This window comes from Narcine bancroftii, chromosome 2, assembly GCF_036971445.1.
Source record: "Narcine bancroftii isolate sNarBan1 chromosome 2, sNarBan1.hap1, whole genome shotgun sequence".
Taxonomy (NCBI): domain Eukaryota; kingdom Metazoa; phylum Chordata; class Chondrichthyes; order Torpediniformes; family Narcinidae; genus Narcine; species Narcine bancroftii.
This window is the reverse complement of record NC_091470.1, coordinates 362,455,275-362,479,783: the sequence shown is the minus strand read 5'-3', so window position 1 is coordinate 362,479,783 and position 24,509 is coordinate 362,455,275. Positions and strand designations below refer to the sequence as shown.

Below are 24,509 nucleotides of genomic sequence, written 5' to 3'. Positions count from 1 at the left end.
AAAGGCTGCCCAAACAAAAGAATGTACAGACCTTGGCGGTCCGTAGTGGGATTACCAGTTCTGGGAGGAGGGGAGGTCATGTGGCGACCCACTTACCAGCAAGCGAACCGGCTCCCAAAATGGCAGACATGCTCTGAAAAACGCAGGAAATTGACCTGCATCCAACACAAGTTTTTATCTGGGCTGATGACCCTTTATGCGTTATTTCTCCAAATTACCAGTGCTTATGGAGTAAACGTCTAACTGCAAGATCATTGTTCTAATGCAATCAGTAAAATGATACTGTCAGCAAAAGGTGCCAAGACGGTCAGGGAGTGGGGATGTGGCCTTGTATTTGCTGGTGGATGTGAACATTTCTGTGTAGTGTGTTGATTTTTCTGTTAAAAAAAGGGCACAACCTACATCTGTATAATGTGAACGATTGTTTTTTCATGTTCAATCAATATATTTTGGAAAAGAAAGATATTTAAAAATATACATGAAGCAGAACAAGTCTCAAGAACGATCAATGCAATTAAGATGGATTCGAATGTAACGAACCTTAAGAAATGAATGATGTTTTTCAGCAATTTTTTTTCTAGGTTATATCAATCAGAGTTGCAAAGAGATGATAATAAAATAGATTTTTTCTGTCACTAATAAGGTTACCAAGGTTACATTTGGAATAGCAAGGGGAGCTGAATGCCCCTTTCACCCCAATAGAGGTTGGGGTGGCATTGAGCTCACTACAAAGCCATAAATCTCTGGAAGAAGATTGTCTCCCACCAGAGTTTTATAAAGAATTTAAAGATTCGTTGATTCCTCATTTTAAGGAGGTATTAGGCCAGGTGACAGAGACGTATACACCCCAGGAATTATTTTGATAATTGTGACCAGCAATGATAACAGTAATACCAAATAAAGATAGAGCCCCATTAGAACCATTATAAAAATGGGCCTATCACATTGTTAAACACAGATTAAAAATTTTAGAAAATAGGATGATAATTTTTTTACCAAAGCTGATAAATATGGATCAGAGACAGGGTTTGAAAAAAATAGGCAGCCTGCGGATAATGTAATTAGATTACTCAGAATAATACATTTGACACAAAAGAGATGAGATTTAGGTGTGGCAGTGGCCTTAGATGTAGAAAAAGCACTTGACAGATTAGAATGGGACTTTTTGTTTAAGGTGTCGGAACGATTTGGGTTGGGACAAGTATTTGCAAATTGGATCAGAGCTCTATATAATGGACCTAAACCTAAAATTGTTAGAAATGGGCAGGTTTCTGCACCATTTTGATTAACTAGATCCAGTAGGCAAAGATACCCATTATCACTAGCTTTATTTATCCTTGCAATAGAACCACTGGCAGAACTGATTCGATATGATTCTGATATTAAGAGATTTAAATTTAATTGAAAGGAATATAAGAATAATTTATTTACTGATGATGTTTTGATTTATTTGACAGAATCAGTAGGTTTGTTGCATAAATTATATTGAAGATTAGAAGAATACGATAAAGTGCCAGGCTATTAAATAAATTGGGACAAAAGTGAAATTTTACCCCTCACTAGAGGGGATTACACTCAGTGCCAAAGAGACACCCAATTTAAATGGAATAAATTATTTAGGGATATGGGGTAAATAAGTAATTTAAACAAGTTATATAAATGGAATTATTTACCTTTACTTAAGAAAATTGGAGAAGATCTGAATAAGTGGATGGAGTTACCACTAACATTACTGGGCAGAGTTAATTGTGCTAAAATGATCAAATTTCCTCAAGTACAGTATCTATTTGAAACATTACCTATAAAGTTACCACAAACATTTTTTCAAGAATTAATTAAATATGTACAAAAGTTTCTTTGGAAGGGTTAGATGTCGAGGGTTTCTTTAGATAAGTTAACATGGAAATTTGAGTTAGGAGGTCTACAGCTTCTGAATTTTAAAAATTACTACAAGGCAGCTCAAATGAGATTTCTTACTATTCGGAGATTTTCTATAAGGTTGGGGGTTTGGGGGCTTATACCATCATGTATAAATGAACTGATATTAATATTCGATGACTGTATTTTGTATTTTTACGATTACATGTATGGATAAAATTTTAAATATAATATTCAGAAAAAAGAATCATGAACAGGAAATGTTTGGCGGGATATAGGGTGAATGAAGACAAAAGTGTCGAGTTTGCTCAGCATGAGCTGAAGGGCTGAAGGGCCTGTTTCTCTGTTATAGAGCTTCATGGCTCTGGTGTGTTTTGCTTAACTGGGAAGCTGCAGTAAGACTTATTTTGCATCAGTACATTGCATATGATATTAATCTCTCATCCATTCATTCACGAGCAAAATATTAATTTTCACCAATAAAGAATCCAAAACGGTAAGGTTTTGGGTGAATAATCGGCTGTACAGAAGGGCTGTTTCCTTACTTCGAGAGAAGCGTGGTGGGTTGTCATTGACATCTGTGAGAGTGACAGTGATTGATGTTGTTCCAGACAGGCCTCCCATCTGTCCAACCATATCTTTAGCCTGTATAACCAGCAGGTAGCGATCCTTAGCCTCTCTGTCCATGTTCGGTAAAGCTGTTTTGATGATTCCTGAAAGACATAGCCAATGAGATCGATGACAGGTCTGGAACAAGTCAGGGATGTGCTCAGCAGGAGAATCACTTTGCACAAATGCGTTTAAAACAACCCAAATCTTACTGACTGCTGGAAGCTGTCAGTCATTCACATGATACATTTTGCAGCCTTGGAGTTCCCTCAGCCCTTGGAGCTGTGTTCGAGGAAAGGTAACCCTTTCCCTGTGAATTCCCCATGGTCCCTGTCAATATTCCCTCTGTCGCTACATTTCCAGTTCCCTCTCCAATAGTCCCACTAATCCAACTTCTGGGCAAAGTTTTCCAGATCACCAGAATTTGCTGTCTCAAAGGGGATTTCACTTTATTTTTATAACATCCAGTTATCTTAATCCCGCAATACTTCTATCCGCAAAGACCCCCACCACCCAGGCCATGCCCTCTTCACTCTGCTACCCTCAGGAAAAAGATACAGGAGCCTGAAGATGAGCACTCAGCGGCACAGGGACAGCTTCTTTGCCGCTGCCATCAGATTCCTGAATGATCAATGACCCAAAGACACGGCCTCACTTTCCGTGCACAACTATTTTAACATTTTTTGTACTGTAATGAAAGATGGTTATAATATGAATCCTGCCCTGTGATGCTGCAGTAAAACGCTGAATTTCATGACTTGTTCATGAAAATAAATCCTGATTCCGATTCTGAGATAGAAAATGGTGAAAATACTCAATTAAAATGGACTGATTTTCTGATTTAATATCAGATTTATATAGTGTGTGATATTTTGGTAGGTAATTTAGTTACACAGCAGAGAGCCAGGCCCACTGAGTATATAGTGACCAACACGCTAATCTTTTCTGATTGCACTTATTTGCATAATTCTCATATCCCTCTATAAATTGTTCAATCAAGTACCTGTCAAAATGCTTCTTAAATGTTCCTGCCTCCACTTCATTGGGCAACTTCATCAGACACCAACCATACGTTCCATAGAATATTTACTCCTTCAGATCCCCTTGAAACTCCTTCTTTCTCTCCTTATACATTATGCCCCTTTTTTGCGACGTCCCTGCCATGGGTAACAGACATTGGCTAACTCCCCTATCCACCCCTCTCGTACCTTTATCCCATCCCTTCTCAGTCTCATTCTCTCCAGGGAAAAATAACTTTGCCCATCCAAACTCAAGCCCCCTAATCCAAGTAACATCCTTGTGCGTCTGTTGGACACCATCTCAGGGTTAATTTCATTGGTATCCTAAATTAGTGTAGGGTTACCAGATCTCTTTTCTTATTTGAGCAGCTCTGCTGCCGTTTTAACCTGTTCCACTGCAAGAAGAACATCAGACACACCAAGCACTGTCTCAAAGTCACCAAATCTCAAGTGTGAAGCTCACAGAGGGCCAATAAATCCAGTTAATTTATAAAGCACAACCTTCTCACCTTCATTGTGAATGCCTCCCCTCACAGACCCAAGACTCACATATGTTTTATTTAACTTAATTTTACTGTAAAAGAATGGATAATTTCTATAGCATCATAAATCTCAGAGCAAATGTCTCCTGAAATTATTCAATTTAAATTTTTACCATTCTCAGACTCTCTTCGCCCTGATTCATTCAGCCCAGGTTTTAACAGAAATGGAACCTATTTAAAACGCACCTCCGTGTAAGCTGCCGGTGGGTAGAGTTAGAAACAAGCACAAATTAAGAAACTGTGCCATAATTTCGCTCTGCTGAACTTCAAGGCTATAAATATCAATGTGATCAGTCAAAGTCAGATTGAAGTGTGTGTAAAATATTGTGGTGGGAGAGACAGGCTTCATTTTATGGAGATGAATAATCTCAGTCAATTTAATGATGTGCTGAGCTTGACAATTCTGCGGTCAAAATAATTAGAAAGAGAATTAGTTATCCGGCAGCTTTGTTCGTTGGCAAACTTAGTTAACCTGAAGTACTTAAATGATCCCAGAATGCTCTGATGCATATTTAAGATGAAATAGGGTTTTTTTTTTAAATAACACAAAGGTATTTTCCCTTCATTGCCAAGATTTGAATCTTATGCACTTAACACTTCAAAATCTTTAATAAGTTGATAACAAAAATGTGGTTATCACTTGTTCTCTGGTACAGACAGAATGTGGAGAGATTAGAACTGGCACCACTTCTTGATGTTAGATTGGGTTTGCAGTTCATTTTTGACATGAGTTGGTGTCTCAGGGAAGACTTTATACATGTCGTCAAATACTCTTTCAAACTTCTTCAGGTGCACTGCGGAAAGTAGACTGACTTTATTAGACAGTTTGAGAATTTGAGTACTCGGGAGTGCAGAAGGCTGTGAGAGGTAGCAAGCTCGTCACAGGCTCCGATCTCCTGTCCATTGAAGACAGCTAATGTGAGATGGTGCCTCAAGGAGTCGAGTTAATTATCATCTGATTGTTCAAGTACAGCGAAACAGCTTTCTCTGGTCCGCAGTGCAAAACATGCACTCACACAACCAGGCATAACACACATACAGACCAACAAACATATGCAGGACAAGTATTTTATCGATACAAATACATATTGATTTGTACAAATGGGAAGAAGGCAGCCAACATCATAAAGGACCCCCATCAGCCTGATCACAACCTTGGGCAACTGCTACCTTGGGCAGAAGGTGGAGAAGCTTGAAGACTAGCACCTTGAGGTTCAAGAAGTTTCTTTCTAAAAGCTAGTGGACTCCTGAACCCCCCCCCCCCCTTGTTACACTGATCCAACACCACAAAAGATCCTATTGCTCAGTTTCATCTGCATTATGTCAACTGTGAACATTATTTTTCTTCAGTGTTTATTGTGTAATTTATATTTAATTATATAATTGAAGGGTTTTTGTTTTTGTAAGTTACCTGTTCAGCTTCAAAAAGTGAGATGTTTGGTGCATTTGCACCAAAGTACATAACAATAAACTCATTATTTTCGATAGCCTGCACCATTTTCTTCTGGGATGACAACAGCGAATTCCGGAGCTTAAGGTGAGTGCAGGAAAGTTGAGTGGAGAGAACAGACATTGTTTTTTACACACAGAGAGATGGGTGCCTGGAATACATTGCTGGGGGCTGTGGTGGAGGTTGGCACAACAGGGAGATTTAAAAGACTCTTAGGTGGGCACATGGATATGAGAAAAATAGACAGTGATGGGTGTGAGGAAGAAGGGAAGGATTAGATCAGTGGTTTTCAAATCTTTTCTTTCCACTCACATCCCACTTTAAGCAATCCCTATGCCATTGGTGCTCTGTGATGAGCAAGGGGTTGCTTATGTGTGGGTGGAAGGAAAAAGTTTGCAAACCCCTGTTGTAATCGTCCCTCCTGGACTCGTTATGTGCACGGTTTCAGAACTTCAAAGGAAATGGGCCAATGACCATTTTTCTCAAGCAAAATATTTCAGTAACATTTAGGTCCTCAACCTTCCCTTCCTACTCAGATGCCACCTTACTAATCGCAGAGCACTTATGGCATAGGGATTACTTAAAGTGGCATGTGAGTGGAAAGGAAAAGTTTGAAAACCGTTGGATTAGATGGTCAAAGTCGACTACCAAGTGAAGTTTATCTCAAAGTAGACCCTGCTGTGTTCAGAAAAACACAGGAAAACAGAGAAAATAGATGCAGGAGAAGGCCATTCAGCACTGGTACTTCACTATTCAATTAGATTATGTCTGATTTTACATCTTCAGTACCCATATTCCTGCTTTGTCTCCATACCCCTTGACCCCTTTAGCCAAGAGGATCACATTCAACTCTCTTCTGGAATGAACGATAAATGAAGGTGACTTGACTTGATGAGGAAAGGCACCTCATCCCCAAATGGGCCTTCCAACCTAACAATGAGCTGAACAATTTCAGATATTGATTTACTGTTTCAAGCACACTTCCAGGTGCACCCTTTGCTTGAGATGTGGGAATTTACAGACTCCGGAATCGGAAGAAACAGACCATCTGCCTAATAAACTCAACAGGTCAAGCTGGATCAGTGGGAGAGAACGACAGGTCAAAGCTTCAGGCAGGACTCAGGATGCAGAGGAGAGATTTGATGGGCAGAAAGGGAGAGAGGGGCAACAGTAAAAAATAGGACCAGGTGGAGGGAGATGAAACTTTCAGGGTGGTGCTGGGTCATGAAAGCTGGAGTGTTGCAAATGCTATCTTTTAATCACCCTACCCACCCTCTTACACCTATGCACCATCACCTTAGAACCATAGAACATTACACACAGAACCAGGCCTCCTCGGCCTCTCTAATCTGTTCCATCTATTATTCAGCCTAGTCCCACTGACCTGCACCCAGTCAATAGCCCTCAATACTTCACCCATCATTTATCTGGCCAAAATCCTCTTAAATGTTAAAATTGAGCCCACAATTACCACTTCAGATGACAGCTCATTTTACACTCTCTGTGTGAAGAAATTCCCCTTCATGTTCCCACTCAACATTTCCCCTTTTATCCTTAACATATTTCCTCTGGTTTGTATCTCACCTACCCTCAGTGAAAAAAGCTTAACTATATTTACTCTGCCTATACCCTTCTTAATTTTTAATTCCTCATTCTTCTATACTCCAGGGAATAAGGTCCTAACCTGTAACTCTGTTTCCAAAGTCCAGGCAACATCCTGGTAAATCTTCTCTGCACTCTTTCTATCTTATTGATATCTTTCCTGTAGGTGAATAAAAGTGTACACAATACTCCAAATTGGGCCTCACTAATGTCTTATACAACTTTACCATAACATCTCAACTTCTGTATGTAATACTTTGATTTATGAAGGCCAATATTCCAAAAGTTCTCTTGACAGCCTTATCTACCTGTGATACTACATTCATGGAATTATGTAACAGTATTCCCAGGACCCTCTATCTACCACACTCTTCAGTGTCCTATCAGTTACTGTGTATGTCCTTTCTTGGTTTACCCTTCCAAAATGCAACATCTCACACTTTTCTGCATTAAATTACATCTGCCATTTTTCAGCCCATTTTTCCAATTGGTCCAGATGGTTCTGCAAGCTTGAATATCTTCTTCACTGTTCACAACTCCTCCAATCTTAGTATCATCTGCAAACTTGTTGATCCATTTTACCACATTAGCATCTAGATCATTGATAGAGATGACAAACAACAATGGTCCCAGCACTGATCCCTGAGGCCCCCACTAGTCACAGGCCTCCAGTCTGAGAAGCAATCATCCACCACTACTCTCTGGCTTCTCCCCTCCAGCCATAGTAAAATCCAGTTCACTACTTCACCATGGATACCTGACATCTGAACCTTCCTGAGTAACATCCTATGTGAGACCTTGTCAAGGTCTTACTACCATGTAGATGACATCCACAGCCCATCTTTCATCAGCTTTTCCTGGTAGCCTTGTCGCAAAACTTTGAGATTGGTTAAACTTGATTTCCCACACACAAAGCCATGTTAACTATCCCTAACCTGTCCTTAACTCTCCAAATAATTGTATATCTGATCTCTTAGAACACCATCTAATAATTTACCTACTACTGGCATCAGGCTCACTGGACTATAATTTCCAGGGTTACTTTTGGAGCCTTTTTTAAACAACGGAACAACGTGAGCTACCCTCCAATCCTCCGGCACCACCTCCATGGCAAAGGACATTTTAAATATTTCTACCAGGTCCCCTGCAATTTCTAGCCTCTCTCAAGGATGGAGGGAATGACTTGTCAAGCCCTGGGGATTTATCCACCCTTATTTGCTTTAAGACAGCAAGCACTTACTCCTCTTTAATCTGTACAGGTTCCATGACTTTACTGCTTGTTTTCCTCACTTCCCATAAATCAGTGCCCATTTTCTGAGTGAATGTTGATGAAAAGAAAAACATTCAAGACCTCTCCCATCTCCTTTGGCTCCATATAAAGCCACCCACTCTGATCTTTGAGAGAACCAATTTTTCCCCTTACTATCCTTTTGCACTTAATATACCTGTAGAAACCTTTAGGATTTTCCTTCACATTGTCTGCCAAATCAATCTCATATCTTCTATTAGGCTTCCTGATTTCTTTCTTGAAGATGTTCTTGCATTTCTTATACTACTCCAGTAGCTTATTTGCCTATAAGCTTATGCTTGCGTGCTTATTGCCTATACCTGCTATACATCCCTCCCTTCTTCCGAACCTGGTCCCTAATATCCTTTGAAAAACGTGGTTGGCATGTGGCATGGGTAGAAATCCTGAGATCACAACCCTGGAAATCCTGTCCTTCAACCTGGTGTCTAATTCTCTGAACTCTCCTTGCAGGATCTACTCACCCTTCCTATCCACATCATTGGTCCCTTCGTGGACCATGATATCTAGCTGCTCACCCTCCCTCCTGAGAATGCGTGAACTTGATCTGAGATATCTCGGACCCTGCACCAGGGAGACAACATACCATCCGGGATTCACAATCCCTTCTACAGACCTCTCATCTGTCCCTCTAACTATGGAATCCCCTATCACTAAAGCTCGCCTCTTCCTCCCTTCCCATCTTAGCCACAGGACCAGACTCCATGCCAGAGTTCTGATCTCTGTATCATGTCCCTGGTATCCAACAGAATCCAAATGATATACTTGCAATTGAGGGGAATGGCCAAAGGGATGCCATGCACTGCCTGCCTGTTCCATTTCCCTCTCCCGACTGCCACGCCTCTACCCTCCTCCTGCCTCCTAGGCGTGTTAATGTCCCTGTAACTCCTGTCTATCACCCCCTCTCCCTCCTGAATGATCCAGAGTTCATCCAATTCCAGCTCCATTTCCCTAACTTGGCTTGTCAGAAGCTGCAGCTAGATGAATTTCTCACAGCTGAAGTTGTCAGGGATACCTGCTGGCTTTCCTGACAACCCACATTCGGCAAGAAGAGCTGTAATTCCCTCTCTCTATCCCCAGAGGAAAAATAATATGATATATAAACCTGCCCTTACATGTACCACCTGCTGAATCCTTTTTTTCCATTTCTCAAATAGGGTGGCCCTTTCTTACTTCAACTCCTACACCACTAGGCAAAGCCTTTCCACTCTGATTCAGTCCATTCCGACAATTATCGCTCCCTTGATGCCCACTCCACAACACAGTCCCTCACTTTTATAGCGATGTTTGGGCCATCTCACCTCGATTGCCCTTCCATCTCGATTATCCCATTTGCCCCCTTTGTTAGTTGATCTCTCCCACCTTCCGTCCAACCAGAGACTTCTTCGTTCTCTTTATCCCTCTTTCCTCACTGTGCATCAAAACTTGGAGCGGTTTACATGGTCTGACTTTATGCTCTTCACAAATTGCGAGCTCCCAAAATCTTTGTCCAATCTCCCTTCAAACAAGGAGCAGAATGCATGTTTAATATCGAGACTTCTTTTCCTTTTGTCCAGCAGATTTTTAAATGACCATATCTTTTGAATCTTAAACATGTCACCCTAAAACCAAGGGTTGTCTTAACTGGCGAGTATAAAACCTGATCCTTAACAGCGAAGTCTCCAGTAATTTGCTTTTAAAATGTTGTGAATTAGTATATTCTCTCTCTCTCTCTCTCTCTCTCTCTCTCCCTCTCGCATACATATTCTTGCTGCTCAGTAGTGTATTTCACAGGATCACTCCACTGGTCAACCGTTAATGCCAAACTGGGGTAGCACAGCTCAAAACCTACATTTGAGGCAGATATTTAAGGGGTCGTCTCATACAAGATCGCTTTATATCGTTATTCCTTATCCATCGCGCCCTAATGAAAGATGGTGTCCAAGAACTGTGGTTGGTGCCTGCCACATTGACCACCGCCAGTGAGCTGATCTCACCTCCAACTGTGCATTTGGCGCCTCACCGTTCGGCGGGCAGCCACCTCCTTTGAAGAAGACCGCAGAGCCCACCTCACTGACAAAAGACAAAGGAGGAAAAACCCAACACCCAACCCACCAATTTTCCCTTGCAACCGCTGCAACCGTGTCTGCCTGTCCCGCGTCGGACTTGTCAGCCACAATCGAGCCTGCAGCTGACGTGGACTTTTACCCCCTCCATAAATCTTCGTCCGCGAAGCCAAGCCGAAGAAAGAAGTCTAATAATTCTTCTCTTCAATTTAATCATACGCTGAGTAATTATAAAAACGTTCTCCATTTTGAGATAGTATCTTCCCATCGTTGCCAGGGTTCACTCCAGACCCCCAATGGGCTCTAATGATCTCGCGAAAGAGATAATGAACACTTGCGGTCGTTGAGAAATGTTGCACTTTAAAAACGAGACATTGTGTCAATAAGATAATTAAAAATTAATTAGTGCTTGACGTCTTATAGCTTGCAGTGAGCAGAAGCTGTGAGCAAGCTTCACTCTAACTTCAACAGACACAAATTATAACTTTGAACCACCAGGGGAGAATTCAATTCCACATTTCTGCGACTTACTGCAGAACTTGAAATCTGGTTTTATCCTGTCTTGTTGAAGCTTCCCATTAGAACTATGAGGCATGATGTTGGATCACAATCCTTTTCAGTTAAAAAGCAAGGCATGGGCCATCTTGGTAGGACTATTAATGATTAGATTAAAAGACGCTGATGCCTCGTGAATCCAAATAAATCGGTACATTGAGGAGCGTTGGCACACAATTCAAAGACATCGTTTCGAAGGAGTTTCCCAAAGGATGGGATGGGAGGACAAAAGCTGCGAAATGTTAGGGAAGGAATCCTAAAGTTTGAAGATTATGCGGCTTCATGTTGCCTGGAGAATCTGGGATCAGCAGGCCAGAAACTCCAGGGTACGGGCTGGGTCATTTAACCAGGAGAAGCAGTTTAATAAGAACATGAGAAATGTTCTGATGGCTGATCTGATGATAGGCTCATCTCCACTTTCCTGTCTTTTCCCCTGAACCCTTACTATGGAGAAATCGATCCAAACTTGTCTTAAATATATTTATATTTACTGCTTCAATGGGCAGTGAATTCAACAGATGCATCACCCTCTGGGAAAAGCAGTTCCTCCTCATCTCTGACCTAAATATACTGTGCTGAATCTGAAGGCTATGTCCCCTAGTCTTGTTCTCCCCTACCAAGGGAAGCAACTTACCTACCTCAATCTTTTCTATACCTTTCATAAATTTTATATGTTTCCATAAGATCCCCTCTTACTCTTCCAAATGCCAATGAATACAGTCCCAGATGACTCAATCTCTTCTCATAGGCTAACCCCGCTAATCACTCTGAGCTTGGTCTTCTCCAGTGGATGCTCAGTCATCAAGCTTCCGTCTCAGGGCTGAGGTTCTTGAACATGAATTGGAAATCAAGGACAACAGTTTTCGACATCCCGATGTACTTTATAGTCATAGACTTCCAGATGCGAGTGATCCAACGATCTGTTTTAGCATTGTGTTTTTGAGGATAAATATGGGGCTGAACCAGGCCTTGCAAAACAGTTCCATGGGATCAACCTGAGGGAGCAGGTTCAGGGATCCATCAGAAAGAAGGCTGTGCCTCAGTGAAGTGCCAGCCCAGCCATGATGCATCACTGCAACAGCCGTTTCATCTCACAAAATTGTCCATCCGGGATTCTGGCCACTTAACCTGAACTCAAGGGGACTCAGCTGACGCATTGAGGTCCGTGCCAGTTCCTACTCTGCCTGGGACTCTACCCACTTCAGTCTAACCGCTGTTGGTTGGAGGTGGTTGTGTTGCGGGGTGGACATGGAGCTGCCCTGTTTCTCGGGAGTTGATCTTACATCAGTGGTAGAAGTTGGGATTTGATCGGGTGGTGGGTGGGATTTTAATCATGCATTGGGGCATGGAGTCACGGAGGGATGGAGCAACAGGCCTTCTGCCCAGTCAGTCCGAGTAAATCACCAATGCATATTTACAGTGATCTTACATTAATCTGAATTAATAAGTTTGTTGTCATATACATTGTACAATGTACATCTGCACTGTAATTCTTACTTGATGTAACTGAAGAGATACTTTGTGAAAAAAACTATAAAAATAACTATAATAAAATACCAGTTTTTAATGGTAAAATTTAGTGCGTCCACTTATTACACGCATACTACTTTTGACAGCAGTAACTACCTGTGCCGTTCAAGGTGTCGGGAGCTCAGATGTGTGGGTGGCTGCAACCTAGGTGAGACCCTGCAGTCGGGGCATCGGTGCTCAGAGGGGCAGGCGTGGGTAGGTGGCCAGGGCCTAGGTGAGAGTCCATGGTGGGGGCTTCAGGAGCTTCCGTGGTCAGGTGGCCGGGGTCTAGTTGAAAGTTTTCAGTCAGGGCATGGGGAGCTTGTGTGAGTGGGCAGCATGGGCCTAGGCAAGACTCTGTGGATGGAGCGACGGGAACCTGTATGGTTGGGCAAACGGGGCCTGGGTAAGAGTCCATGGTCTTGAGAACAGAAGCTCGGACGGGTGGGCAGCTGATGTCAAGGCGAAAGTCCGTGGAGCTTGGACAGACAGGCAGCTGGGGCTTAGGCGAGAATCTATAGTTGGGGCATCAAGGGCTAAATAGTGGGGGATCAGCAGTTACACACAAAATAGAGAAAATACCAGATATTGGGGCCAAATATAGGGTGTTAACTATAACACCGTACAACTATTACACATGTATATACAGTAATTGAATGAAAAAATAGACAAACAGAACAAAGGTAGACAATAAATATTCACAGCTATTGAGATACAAAGGCCACAGAAGCTGGAATCATGAAAATACCAATGAGATGCTGGAGGAACTCAGCAGGTCGGGTGGCGTCCGTGGGTAGAAATCGTAGGGTTACTTTTCAGATTGGGTCCGTTTATCAAGACCAAGGTATAAAGGTGACTTTGCAGATTTCAAGGGGGGGGGGGCTGTTGGCAGAGGGGCCCAGAGGTGATAGGGTACCAGTCAGAGAGGTGGAGAAACAAGTAGGGAGAGAAGCCACGTGGAAGGAGCGGGAAGAAGAACAATTTGGGAGGTAAAAAGGGAAGTGCAGGAGTGAGCAAAGGGATGGAGACAGTGGAATCAGCTGTTCACCTTGATGGATTCAAGGCTGCTCAGGGGGGACCTGAAGTCCCATCCCTCATATTTCCGACTGGCCTCACCCCGGACATGGATGAGGCAGGGGACCGGCATTCAGGCGGGATTGAATCTCACCCCCATGTTGGGAACGACCTGAAAATCCGATATCCCAGCTGTAGCTCCTGGCTGTGTCTCTGACTGAGCACTGCTTCGGCCCTGAGATATCGATTGTCGGGGTAACACACATATGATCAGGGAAACAATTGTGGGCTTCACACCACCTCAGTGACGGAGCTTGAAGTGCGGCAGGTGGTGTGCGGCACTGGATGAAATTCAACTCCTGTCACACTGTTGACCTTGGGTGATGAGAGGATACATTACATTAGGCCCCGAGGATTTTAGACCAGATCTATTGTATCAGGTGGTACACAAAGCACAATGAAGAATCCTAGACGCTGGCAACACAGAGAGAAGCCATTCTGTCCATTGTGCCTATACTAGCTCTTTGAAGGAGCCATCGAATGACATCTGGAGCAAAAGATAAAAGTCTGCATACACTGTGGATAAACTAAAACACAAGGAACCTATTCTCATTGACAAAAGTCCCACAGGACAAATTTGGAGTACTGTGTATAGTTTTGGTCACCAAATTATAGGAAAGATATAAACAAAATAGAGAGAGTGCAGAGAAGGTGCACGAGAATGTTGACAGGATTTCAGGGTCTGAGTTACAGGGAAAGGTTGTGCAGACTGGGGCTTTTTTCTCTGGAGCGTAGAAGATTGAGAGGGGACTTGATAGAGGTGTTTAAGATTTTAAAAGGGACAGACAGAGTAAATGTGGATAGGCTTTTTCAATTAAGAAAGGGGGAGATTCAAACTAGAGGACATGGTTTAAGATTGAAGGGGGAAAATTATAAGGGGAACATGAGGGGAAATTTCTTTATGCAGAGGGTGGTGGGGATGTGGAATGAGCTTCTGACAGACGTGGTCGAGGCGGGATCATTTAAGGAAAGACTGGATCGTTACATGGAGAGGAGGGGACTAGAGGGGTATGGACCGGGTGCTGGTCAGTGGGACTAGGAGGGTGGGGATTTGCTACGGCATGGACTAGTAGGGCCGAACTGGCCTGTTCTGTGCTGTAAGTGGTTATATGGTTATATGGTTATATAGGACCTGAAAGTCCTCCTGCCCCCTTCCCCCCTGCCCCCAACTTTTTACTCAGGTGCCTGTCGGCTTTTTGCTCGCACCTTGATGAAGAGCTCTGGCCCAAAACATTGGTTATCTTTTGCCTCCTCTGGATGCTGTGTAACCCATTGAGTTTATCTTGTGCATCAACTACACTCACAACATCTGCAGACTTTCTGCAGGATGGTGTTACCCCTGACTGAGGAGTCCAGAACTAGGTGTGACAGTCTCAAGAACAGGCTATTTAGGACCGAGCGGTGAAGTTATTTCTTCCTCCAGAGAGTCCCTGGAAGTCCCAGAATTCTCTACCCCCAGCGACCTGTTGAATTTTGGACTCCAAGTTCATTCAAGACTGCAACGGGCAGTCAGCTCAAAGGAGCTGATGGAAATTAATTTGCATCATTATCAGATAAAGGCCTTGGCCTTTGTCTTCATTTCTCATTGCCGTTGCAAGGAGACTATAAGGGAATTAGAGGGGCTCCAAAAAACATAGAACCATAGAACATTACAGCACAGAACAGGCCCTTCAGCCTTTCTAGAATGTGTCAATCTATTTTTCTGCCTAGTCCCACTGATGCACCCAGTCTATAGCCCTCCATACCCCTTCCATCCATGTATCTGTCCAAATTCTTCTTCAATGTTAAAACTGAGCCATCGTTCATTTCTTCAGCTGGCAGCTCATTCCATTGTCCCACCGGTCTGTATGTGAAACAGATCCCCCTAGTCGTTCAGCACAGACTGGAAGGGCCAAAGGCACATTTCTATGGTTATATGGTTCTAATGTTCCCACTAGCCCCTTTCACCCTTAACCCATGTTCTCTGGTTTGTATCTCACCTCCCCCCAGTGGAAATTTTCTATGTTTATCCCCCTCATCATTTTATATATGACCATCAAATCTCCCCTCATTCTACTACACTCCAGGGAATAAAGTCCTAACCTGTTTAACCTTTCCCAATAACTTATTTCCTGAAATCCGGCAAATATCCTAGTAAATCTTCTTTGCACTCTTTCAATTTTATTGATAGCTTTCCTGTAGTCAGGTGACCAAAACTGCACACAATTCTCCAAATTTGGCCTCGCCAATGTCTTATACAACTTTACCATAACATCCCAACTCCAACTCAAAACTATCAGGCAATCACATAAATCCACACTTCCATCAACTCCATCTATAACTCCTGCTTCCTTGGAAAAGTAGCCAATATAATTAAAAGACTCATCCCACGCCAGTCACAGTCCCTTCACCCTCCTGTCAGGAAGACGATTCACAAGGTTAAGCAGGACAGTTGCTTCCTGACTGCTATCAGACTCCTGAATTAACCCCAAAATAGTGACAGTATATTGCCTTTGCTCTGAATTAATTGATCTCTATTTATTGCTCTGCTGGTGGAATATGCCTGCGATATCTGCCTGGTCTGCTCACAAAACAAACTTTCCCACTGCATCTTGGTAGGTGACGACAAGCTCAAAATTGACTTTGAACTTGAAAAGAGGGTGAATCCTGATGCAAGGGGGTTACAGGTACAGGGATAGATCAGTGTATTCTGAGAAAGCATGAGGACGAGGGGAGATTTTGATGGACATACACCAAATGGAGATGGATTATTAATAAGAATGATGAGTCAGTGTACAGAGATGAGGTGCAGTTGATAACGGACTGGGCCACAGCCAACCACTTGTATCTGAACGTTAATAAAACAAAAGAGATGGTTGTCTACTTCAGGAAGGCCCGGGGTTTGGTGGGGGGGCAAGGTCTGCTGACCATTGACGGCTCCACCATTGAGGTCACCAAGAGTATCAAGTTCCTTGGCAGAGAATCTCACCTGGACCCTTAACACCAGCTCCATAGCCAAGAAAGCCCAGCAGCGTCTCTACTTCCTGCAAAGGGTGAGGAAAGTTCATCTCCACTCTCCCCCAACCCCCCCAACAATCCTCACGACATTCTACAGTGGGTGTAACAGGGTGAGCATCTTCTACAACTGCATCACTGCCTGGCTTGGAACCGGACTAGGTCGGACTGCAAGCCCCTGCAGAGGATAGTGAAGTCAGCAGAAAAGATCATCGGGGGCAGTTTCCCTACGATGAAGGATATCTACAATACTTGATGCCGGCGAAAGGCAATAAACATTGTGACAGACATCCTGCATCCCTCGTGTAAACTTTTCTCCCTTCTGCCTTCTGGTAGGAGGTACCGCAGCACTCGGGCCCTTACATCCGGATTGGACAAGGTTTTTTTTTCCCAAAAGCCATCAGGTTCCTGAATTCCCAGAACATTTGTGGATAGTGAACCACAGACTTTTACTGTATACACCTTAATATTTTAATAATTTATGTAATAAATTAATTATATTATATTATTATAATAAATTTTAATAATATAATAACCCATGGTCCTGGAGAAATGCTATCTCGTTTTACCGTGTGAACATGGTATGAATGATAAATAAAGGTGACATGGCTTGACTCAACTTGAAGAGTGGACCAGGAGACTAATCTACCTGCAGACCCATGAGTTTGCTCAGTGGTACCTCTTTAGAGATAGAATGTTCTCCGCTCCCATCGCATCTATAACATCTATCTTTGCCCGTGTCGTTAATTGTGAAGGCTGGCATAAAATGGTTGCTCAGGGCCTCAGCCATTTCCACATATTCCAATATTAATTCTCACATCTCATCTTCCAAGGGAACTACATTCACTTTAGCCAACCTTATCCATTTTATATAATTATAAGTTTGACAATACGTTTTACATGTTGTGCTGGTTTACCATCACAATATACCTTCCCTTTCCTTATTACTACCTTAGTGGTTCCCTTTGTTTGATACTTTCCTTTATCTCCTTAGTTTCCCATGGCTGCCTCTCCCCACCCTGACTCACTTTGCTTTTAATTGGGATATATTTTAGCTGACCACTTCCCCACCATGTAACCTGTGTTTCCAGTCTACGTGTGCCAACTCCTCCTCCTCCCGTTGCCATCTGCCTTCTTTCGGCATAATACACTGGTTTTTGGGTCGGACGATTGCACTCTATATTTGTACGAGAAACTAAATCTTGGTCACTCTCACCAAGAGATGATTAACTACAAGATCATTAGTTTTACCTGTCTCATTGTGCAGGACCAGATCTGAGCTAGCATGTTCCCTTAGAGGGTCGGTCACAACAAAGCTATCCCAGACACATTCTGTGAGATGCATCCTGATCAAGGCTGCCCTGACCAACCTCATTTGCCCAATCTATCTGCAAGTTGGAGTCCCCCCGTGACAACCGCCATTCTGACATGCGACAGATATTTCTTGGTATGTGCATCTGTACTTGGTGGCCTATGGACAACTCCCACCAGTGATTCTTTCCCCCCCTCTTTGCTATTCCAAATCTTTGCCTAAATAGATTCCACATTCTATTCCTTAGATCTTATCTGATCTCTCACTCTCTCCGTGTCTTATCTGTAATTAGCAGCGCCACCCCACCCGACTTGCGTTCCTGTATATCCTTCCGAATTACTTGATACCCTTGCATATTTAATTATGGCCCCCTCCACCCTGCAACCATATTTCTGAAAAAGACACGCAAAACACACCCCTTTGTACTCATTTGTGCCACAAGTTCACTGAACTCGAATTCTTCAGGCATTCAGATAAAATGCCCCTGACGCGTATTGTCCTTGTAGAACTTAGTGACCTTTGTGTCTTTTACATTTAGCCGTACTGTGCTCCAGGCTTAATTTTCTAACTTCTGCTTTAGTCTCTGTGTGGCCACCCTCTCTCTTTCTGCAAGGATTCCCATCCCTCTGCTATATTATTTTAAACTCTCCTCACCGGTACCAGCAAACAATCCCGCAGAACATTGATCCCATTCCTGCCCAGGAGTAAACCATCCAGGTTACAATGGATCCCCTCCCCTCAAACACATTCCAATATCCCAGGAATCTGAAGCCACATATTCTGCTATACTGACCTTGACTGGCATATAGAACAGGTAGTAGTCCTTTGAAGTCCTCATTTATCACCTAGCGCCCTAAATCATGCCTGCAGGATCACGTCCTCCTTTTTACTTGTATCATTGGTACCTACCTACACCACAACTGGCTGTTCATACTCCCCTTACACAATGCCCTGCTTCAAGGCTTTAAGACGGTGGTTTTCAACCTTTTTCTTTCCACTCACATCCCACTTTAAGAATTCCTTATGCCATCATTGCTCTGTGATTAGTAAGGGATTGCTTAAGGTGGGTTGTGAGTGGGAAGGGAAGGTTGAGAATCACTGCTCCAGACCCAATTGTTACTGAAATATTTTGCTTGAGAAAAATGGTCATTGGGCCGTTTCCTTTGGAGTTCTGAAACCGTGCACATAACGAGTACATGAGGGATGATTAAAACAGTGGTTTTCAAACTTTTGCTTTCCACTTATATAACTCCTTAGGCAATCCCTTACTAACCACAGAACAGCTATGGCATAGGGAATACTTCAGGTGGTATGTTAGTGGAAAGTAAAAGTTTGAAAATCACTGTATTAATCGTCCCTCATTGATTTGTTATGTGCAAGGTTTCAGAACTCCAAAGGAAATGGGCCAATGACCATATTGCTATATTGGAAGTAAATTACAAGTCTCTGAACCACAGGGGGAGGGGGGTAAATATCTGAAAGCAATGCTGAAATAATAAAGCAACAGCAAAAGGAGGCAGAACGTAGCATGACATTTTAGATGCAACTGTAAATGAAGATGCAGATTTCCCACGTCCCACTGGCTGATGCAGATTCCATGCTGTGAGTGATTGTCACCTGTCTTTGGCTCCACGGAGAAATACGGCTGTCCCTTCAGGATGCTGTAGACCACTCTGGCACTGCTTCCGTACGTTGGATCATCAATATCAGTTGCCGTCACTTGTAGCACTGAAGTCCCTGTGCAGAAATGGAATGGGCCATTTGTTAATGGATTCAATACATCACATTCCATTGTGGACACTTCCTCAATAGTGTAACACCGACAGTAAAATGGTAGAACTGTAGAACCATAGAAGACTACAACACATAAAGACCCTTCAGCCCATCTAGTCTGTACCAAACTATTGTACTGTCTAGTCCCATTGACTTGCACCCAGACCATACCCTCCATACCCCTCCCATCCATGTACCTGCCCAAATTTCCTTGAATGTCAAAATTAAGTCTACATTCACTGTTTCAATTGGGAGCTTGTTCTGCACTTCCATCCTTTAAAAATCTAAGCTTTCACTCTTATTCTAAGTCCTCTAATTCCTGACTCACCCAACCCTGCATGAATTTACTCTGTCTATCCCTTAGAATTCTGTACACCTCCATCAAATCTTCCCTTGTGATCAATGCTCCAGGGAATAAAGCCCTAACCTTTCCCTGTAGCTTAGTGCCTCAAGTCCATCAACATCTCTGCACGCCTTCAATCTTATTGATATCTTTTCTGGTAGTTGGGTGAATAAAACTGTCTAAATTTGGCCTCATCAATGCTTTTCGTGGCAAGAGGACATGGAAGACCATAAAACCAAAGAACACCACAGCACAGAAATACTGCCTTCCACCCATTTGTCTGTGCCAGACTGAGGGGCCTAGATCAGGATAGGGTGACATGTCAGATGTGAAATTCAGTGTGAATGCATGAAGAACGATACACTTATGCATCAAGAACATGGAGTGATACACCAATGCAGTGCTGGAACTGCTATCTCCCAGCTCTGCAGACCTGGGCTTGGTTCTGATCTCCTGGTGCTGACTGTGTCTAGCTTGCATGTCCTCCCAGAGACCACTTGGATTTCATCTGGGTGCTCCGGATTCCTCCCACAGCCCAACGACGTGTGATAAATGGCTGCCGTAAATTGTCCCCAGTCTCCTGAGTGGCTCGAAGTTTGCAGCACGGTACCTGGACTGCAGGGCTTGTGTTATGCGGAGAGACCATAGAGGGTCGGGCTGCTTAACTTGAAACAAAGGAAGTGAAAGTTTGATCTACAGAGGTTCATAAAATCATGAAGGGGCATAACCCGGGTAGTCAAAGTCCTTCTGTGGAGAATACAAAGAAGGATGAGTGGAAATGGATGGTAGATGGTTAGCATGGTCTTGGTGGGATGACTTTTTAAAAATATTTAGACATACAGCATGGTCACAGGACATTTTATACCCATTTAACCTACAACCCCCAGTACATTTTGAATGGTGGGAGGAAACTGGAGCCCCCCCCCAAGGAAAACCCACCCAGACACAGGGAGAACATACAAACTCCTTACAGAGAGCCCTGATTGCTGGCACTATAAAGACCTTGCCCTAACATCAGTGCTGTACATCTGCATGACTATTGGCTAATGGCACAGATCAATGTGAACCTGGGGACACACGCACCAGTCTTTGAAAAGGCCACACATTTTGAAAGAATGGTCAGTAAAACCGGGTGAGATGCTGACCTTCAAAATCAGAATCAGAATTTATTGTCATGAACAAGTCAAGAAGTTTGGTGTTTTGTGCCAGTGTCACAGTGCAAACGTTCATATTATAACCATCTTACAACATTACTATGTATAAAAGAAAGGGTGGTGTACGAAAAGTAAGACAGTGTCTTTGGTTCATTGTTTGTTTAGGAATCTGATGGCAGCGGGAAAGAAGCTGTCCTTATGTTGTCGCGTGCTCATCTTTAGGTTCTTTTACCTTTTTCCCGATGGTAGCAGAGTGAAGAGAGCATGGCCTGGGTGGTGGGGGTCCTTGAGGATAGAGGCTGCTTTTTTAAGACACGGCCTCATGTAGATGTCCTCGATGAACGTTGTGCTATCATGGGCACAAAGCAGGAAACGCTGGTGGAACATCACCAGGCGTATTTCTCAACCCACCTCTTCTGGATGGATGTAAAGATCTCAGAGTGTCTGCAGGAAGGATTTACATGTAGTTCCTGGGATAGGAGATTTTAGCTCCAAGGTTCAGCCAGGGAAGCTGGGGTTTTTTTTTTTACATTTTTACATTTTTTAATTTAGACATAGAGCGTAGTGACAGGCCATTTAGGCCCACGTTCCCATGCCGCCTAATTGACCTGTAACCCTGCAAATTTTGCAGGGTGGGAGGAAACCAGAGGACCAAGGGTCAACCCACACTACACTAACCGTCCCGCCCTAACCATGTTCACCTTGGGGCAAAGAAGGTTACCATAGGAACATAGGAAGTAGGAACAGAAGTAGGCCAAAAGTGGCCTATCGCGTCTGCTCCACCATTCAATATGGTCATGGTTGATCTAATTTATGACCTAACTCCACCTACCTGCCTTCTCCCCATATCCCCTAATTCCTCTATCATGTAAAAATTTATCTAACCAAATTTTAAATATGTTTAATGAGGCAGCCTCAACCACTTCCCTGGTTAGAGAATTCCAAACATTCACTACTCTCTGGGAAAAACTATTTTTCCTCATCTCTGACCTAAATCTACTCCCCCGAATCTTGAGACTGTGCCCTCTCGTTTTAGTTGGCACATTGAACATTTCAGCATGAAATCAGGCCTTTCAGCCCATCTAGTCCATGCTAGTCTACTTATTTTGTCTGGCCCCATCAACCTGAAGTCGGGCCTACCATCCAAGTGACTATCCAAACTCTTCAATGTTGAATTTGATCTGCATCCACCTCTTCGCTAACGTGGAAAAATTGTTCCTGTATTAAACCTTTAGTTTGAGACTGTCCTCAGCTGGAAACAGGACTATGACTTAGTCCCTCATAATTTTACAAACCCCTGTAAACCAAACCAAAGCCTTCAATGCTTCAGAGTAGGCACCCCTACCCTTCCCAGTCTCTATAATGCAAGCCCTCCAGTCCAGGCATAATGCTGTGAACCTTAAGGCACACAGGAGACTGCAGTGGCTGGAATCTGGAGCAACAGACAACCTGCTGGAGATTCTAGCTGCACCTCATGGTTATACTGGTTGCTTGTAAAACCCATTCAGGGAACCATCGAACACTACAGGTCAGAAACAAGGCTGTTTGGCCCATCTAGTGCATGGCAAGTTATTTTTCCACCCGGTCCCATTGACCTGCACCCGGGCCATAGCCCTCCATACCTCTCCCATCCATGTAGCTAACCAAATTTGGCTGAAGTCAGACCCACATCCACCATCTCTGCTGACAGCTCGTTCCACACTCTCACCACACCTCCAGTGAAGAAGTCTCTTAAACCTTGCATCTTTCACCCTCAAGCCAAGTCCTCTCATTCTTGTCTTACCCAGCCTCAGTGGAAAAAGCCTATCTCATGTACCTTTGTATATGCGTCCAAATTTTCCCTCCTAATTTTGTACTCCACAATCAAATCTCCCTATATTCTCCAATGCTTCAGCAAATATAGTCCAAAAGGTGAAAGGTGATTTAACGAAAGTGAGCTACATTATGATGGTGGTAGACATTAGCGGTGTTCCCATTAGCGCATGGTTTAAGGAGACAGATTTTAAATGAATACCAACGATGTGTGTTGTGCTCTAATGTTCTATCTTTATCAACGGCATCCATTCTCAACCTTTCTTTGGCTTTGGCCCCCTTCAGACTCTGTTCAAAGTTTATGGACCCCTTTCCTGTTTTGATTTCTTCATACCAACTAAATGAAAAAAAAAATTATATTATGTGAAGTGAAAAGAAAAAAGAGACTTTTACTTAAATGAGCTGTGTCTCTCAAATGAGTAGGGCCCCCATTGAGAACGGTGAATCTACAGTGAGTCACGAAGAGAAACAGCACAAAATAGATCCATGAGCCGCGGGTCCATGCCATCCATCAACCAGCCACTAACTCTGTTGATTCCAATTCTTTTATTCTTCCCAAATTCTCATCGGTTCCTCAGCCCCCCAATATTCCACCACTCACTGACACACAGATGGACCAACATGCATGCCTTTGGGATGTGGGTGGGAACCGGCAGCATCCGGAGGAAGCTTGCAGGAGGAATATGGAGGAATCTGTTGTTGTGAGGTGGCGGCTCCACTCCCCGGGTCTCAGAATCATGATTCGCTCCTGCAGCTGTGTTGGGGATGTTATTCATGTGGAAAGATAGAATTGTAAAGGCACCAAAGAGAAAATAACCTGCAAGGCTACGGGAAAGAATGGATGGGGTAAGGGACCTCTTCTGTGCTATTTTATAATGATTATGTTGATGAGTGTTATATAGTCAGGATAATATGAACTATTTTGTAACCGCGTAAGAATACACCCTTCTCACCGTAGTAACTGTAGTGCACCACTGTGGGGTGTATGTATATGTATATGAGTGAGTGTGAACAGTTTCCTGAGATGGTTGAAGGCATCAGTAAGTAAAGTCTCTTTTGTTATTTGAATCTTGCATTTCTAAGTTATTTAAGAAGCCCTTTCAAGTAACACAGAGACATAACGTGATGTTTGTGATATAAAAGAACAAGAATAAAGCCATAACTCGTTGAAATACAAAGGGGAAGAAGAGAAAAAAACATTACTGAAAAAAAATGGCTGGTGCAACAGCAGCTCACCCAATGATGGACGGGGAGGCTGAAGACATTGTTGAATTGTTTATAAAGTTTCAACAGAAGTGCAATTTAGCATTGAAAAGCTATTTTAAAAATACAACAGCAGAGGAGAAGGTCAGTTATCTACTTCTCTGGACAGGGGAGCAAGGCCTTGACTTATTTAATAGCTGGGAGCTTACAGAGGTGGAGAAAAATGATCCAGAGCAGATATTTGCAAAATTTGCTTCTCATCTTGAACCCAGGTCTAATCATTGAATTAAACACTATGAAATTCAAGGCTTAATGCAAGAGACTTTACT

At 43.1% G+C, this 24,509-nt stretch overlaps 1 protein-coding gene across 1 annotated transcript in view; it reads right to left on the bottom strand.

Annotated features, from left to right (window-relative positions):
• The window catches only part of LOC138755820 (cadherin-7-like), a 176,079-nt gene that overhangs the window by 131,301 nt on the left and 20,269 nt on the right, over window positions 1–24,509 (bottom strand). The window contains exon 2 of the mRNA XM_069922498.1: window positions 2,424–2,591. Coding sequence (XP_069778599.1) covers window positions 2,424–2,591 — 168 coding nt within the window. The remainder of the gene's footprint in view (window positions 1–2,423; window positions 2,592–24,509) is intronic.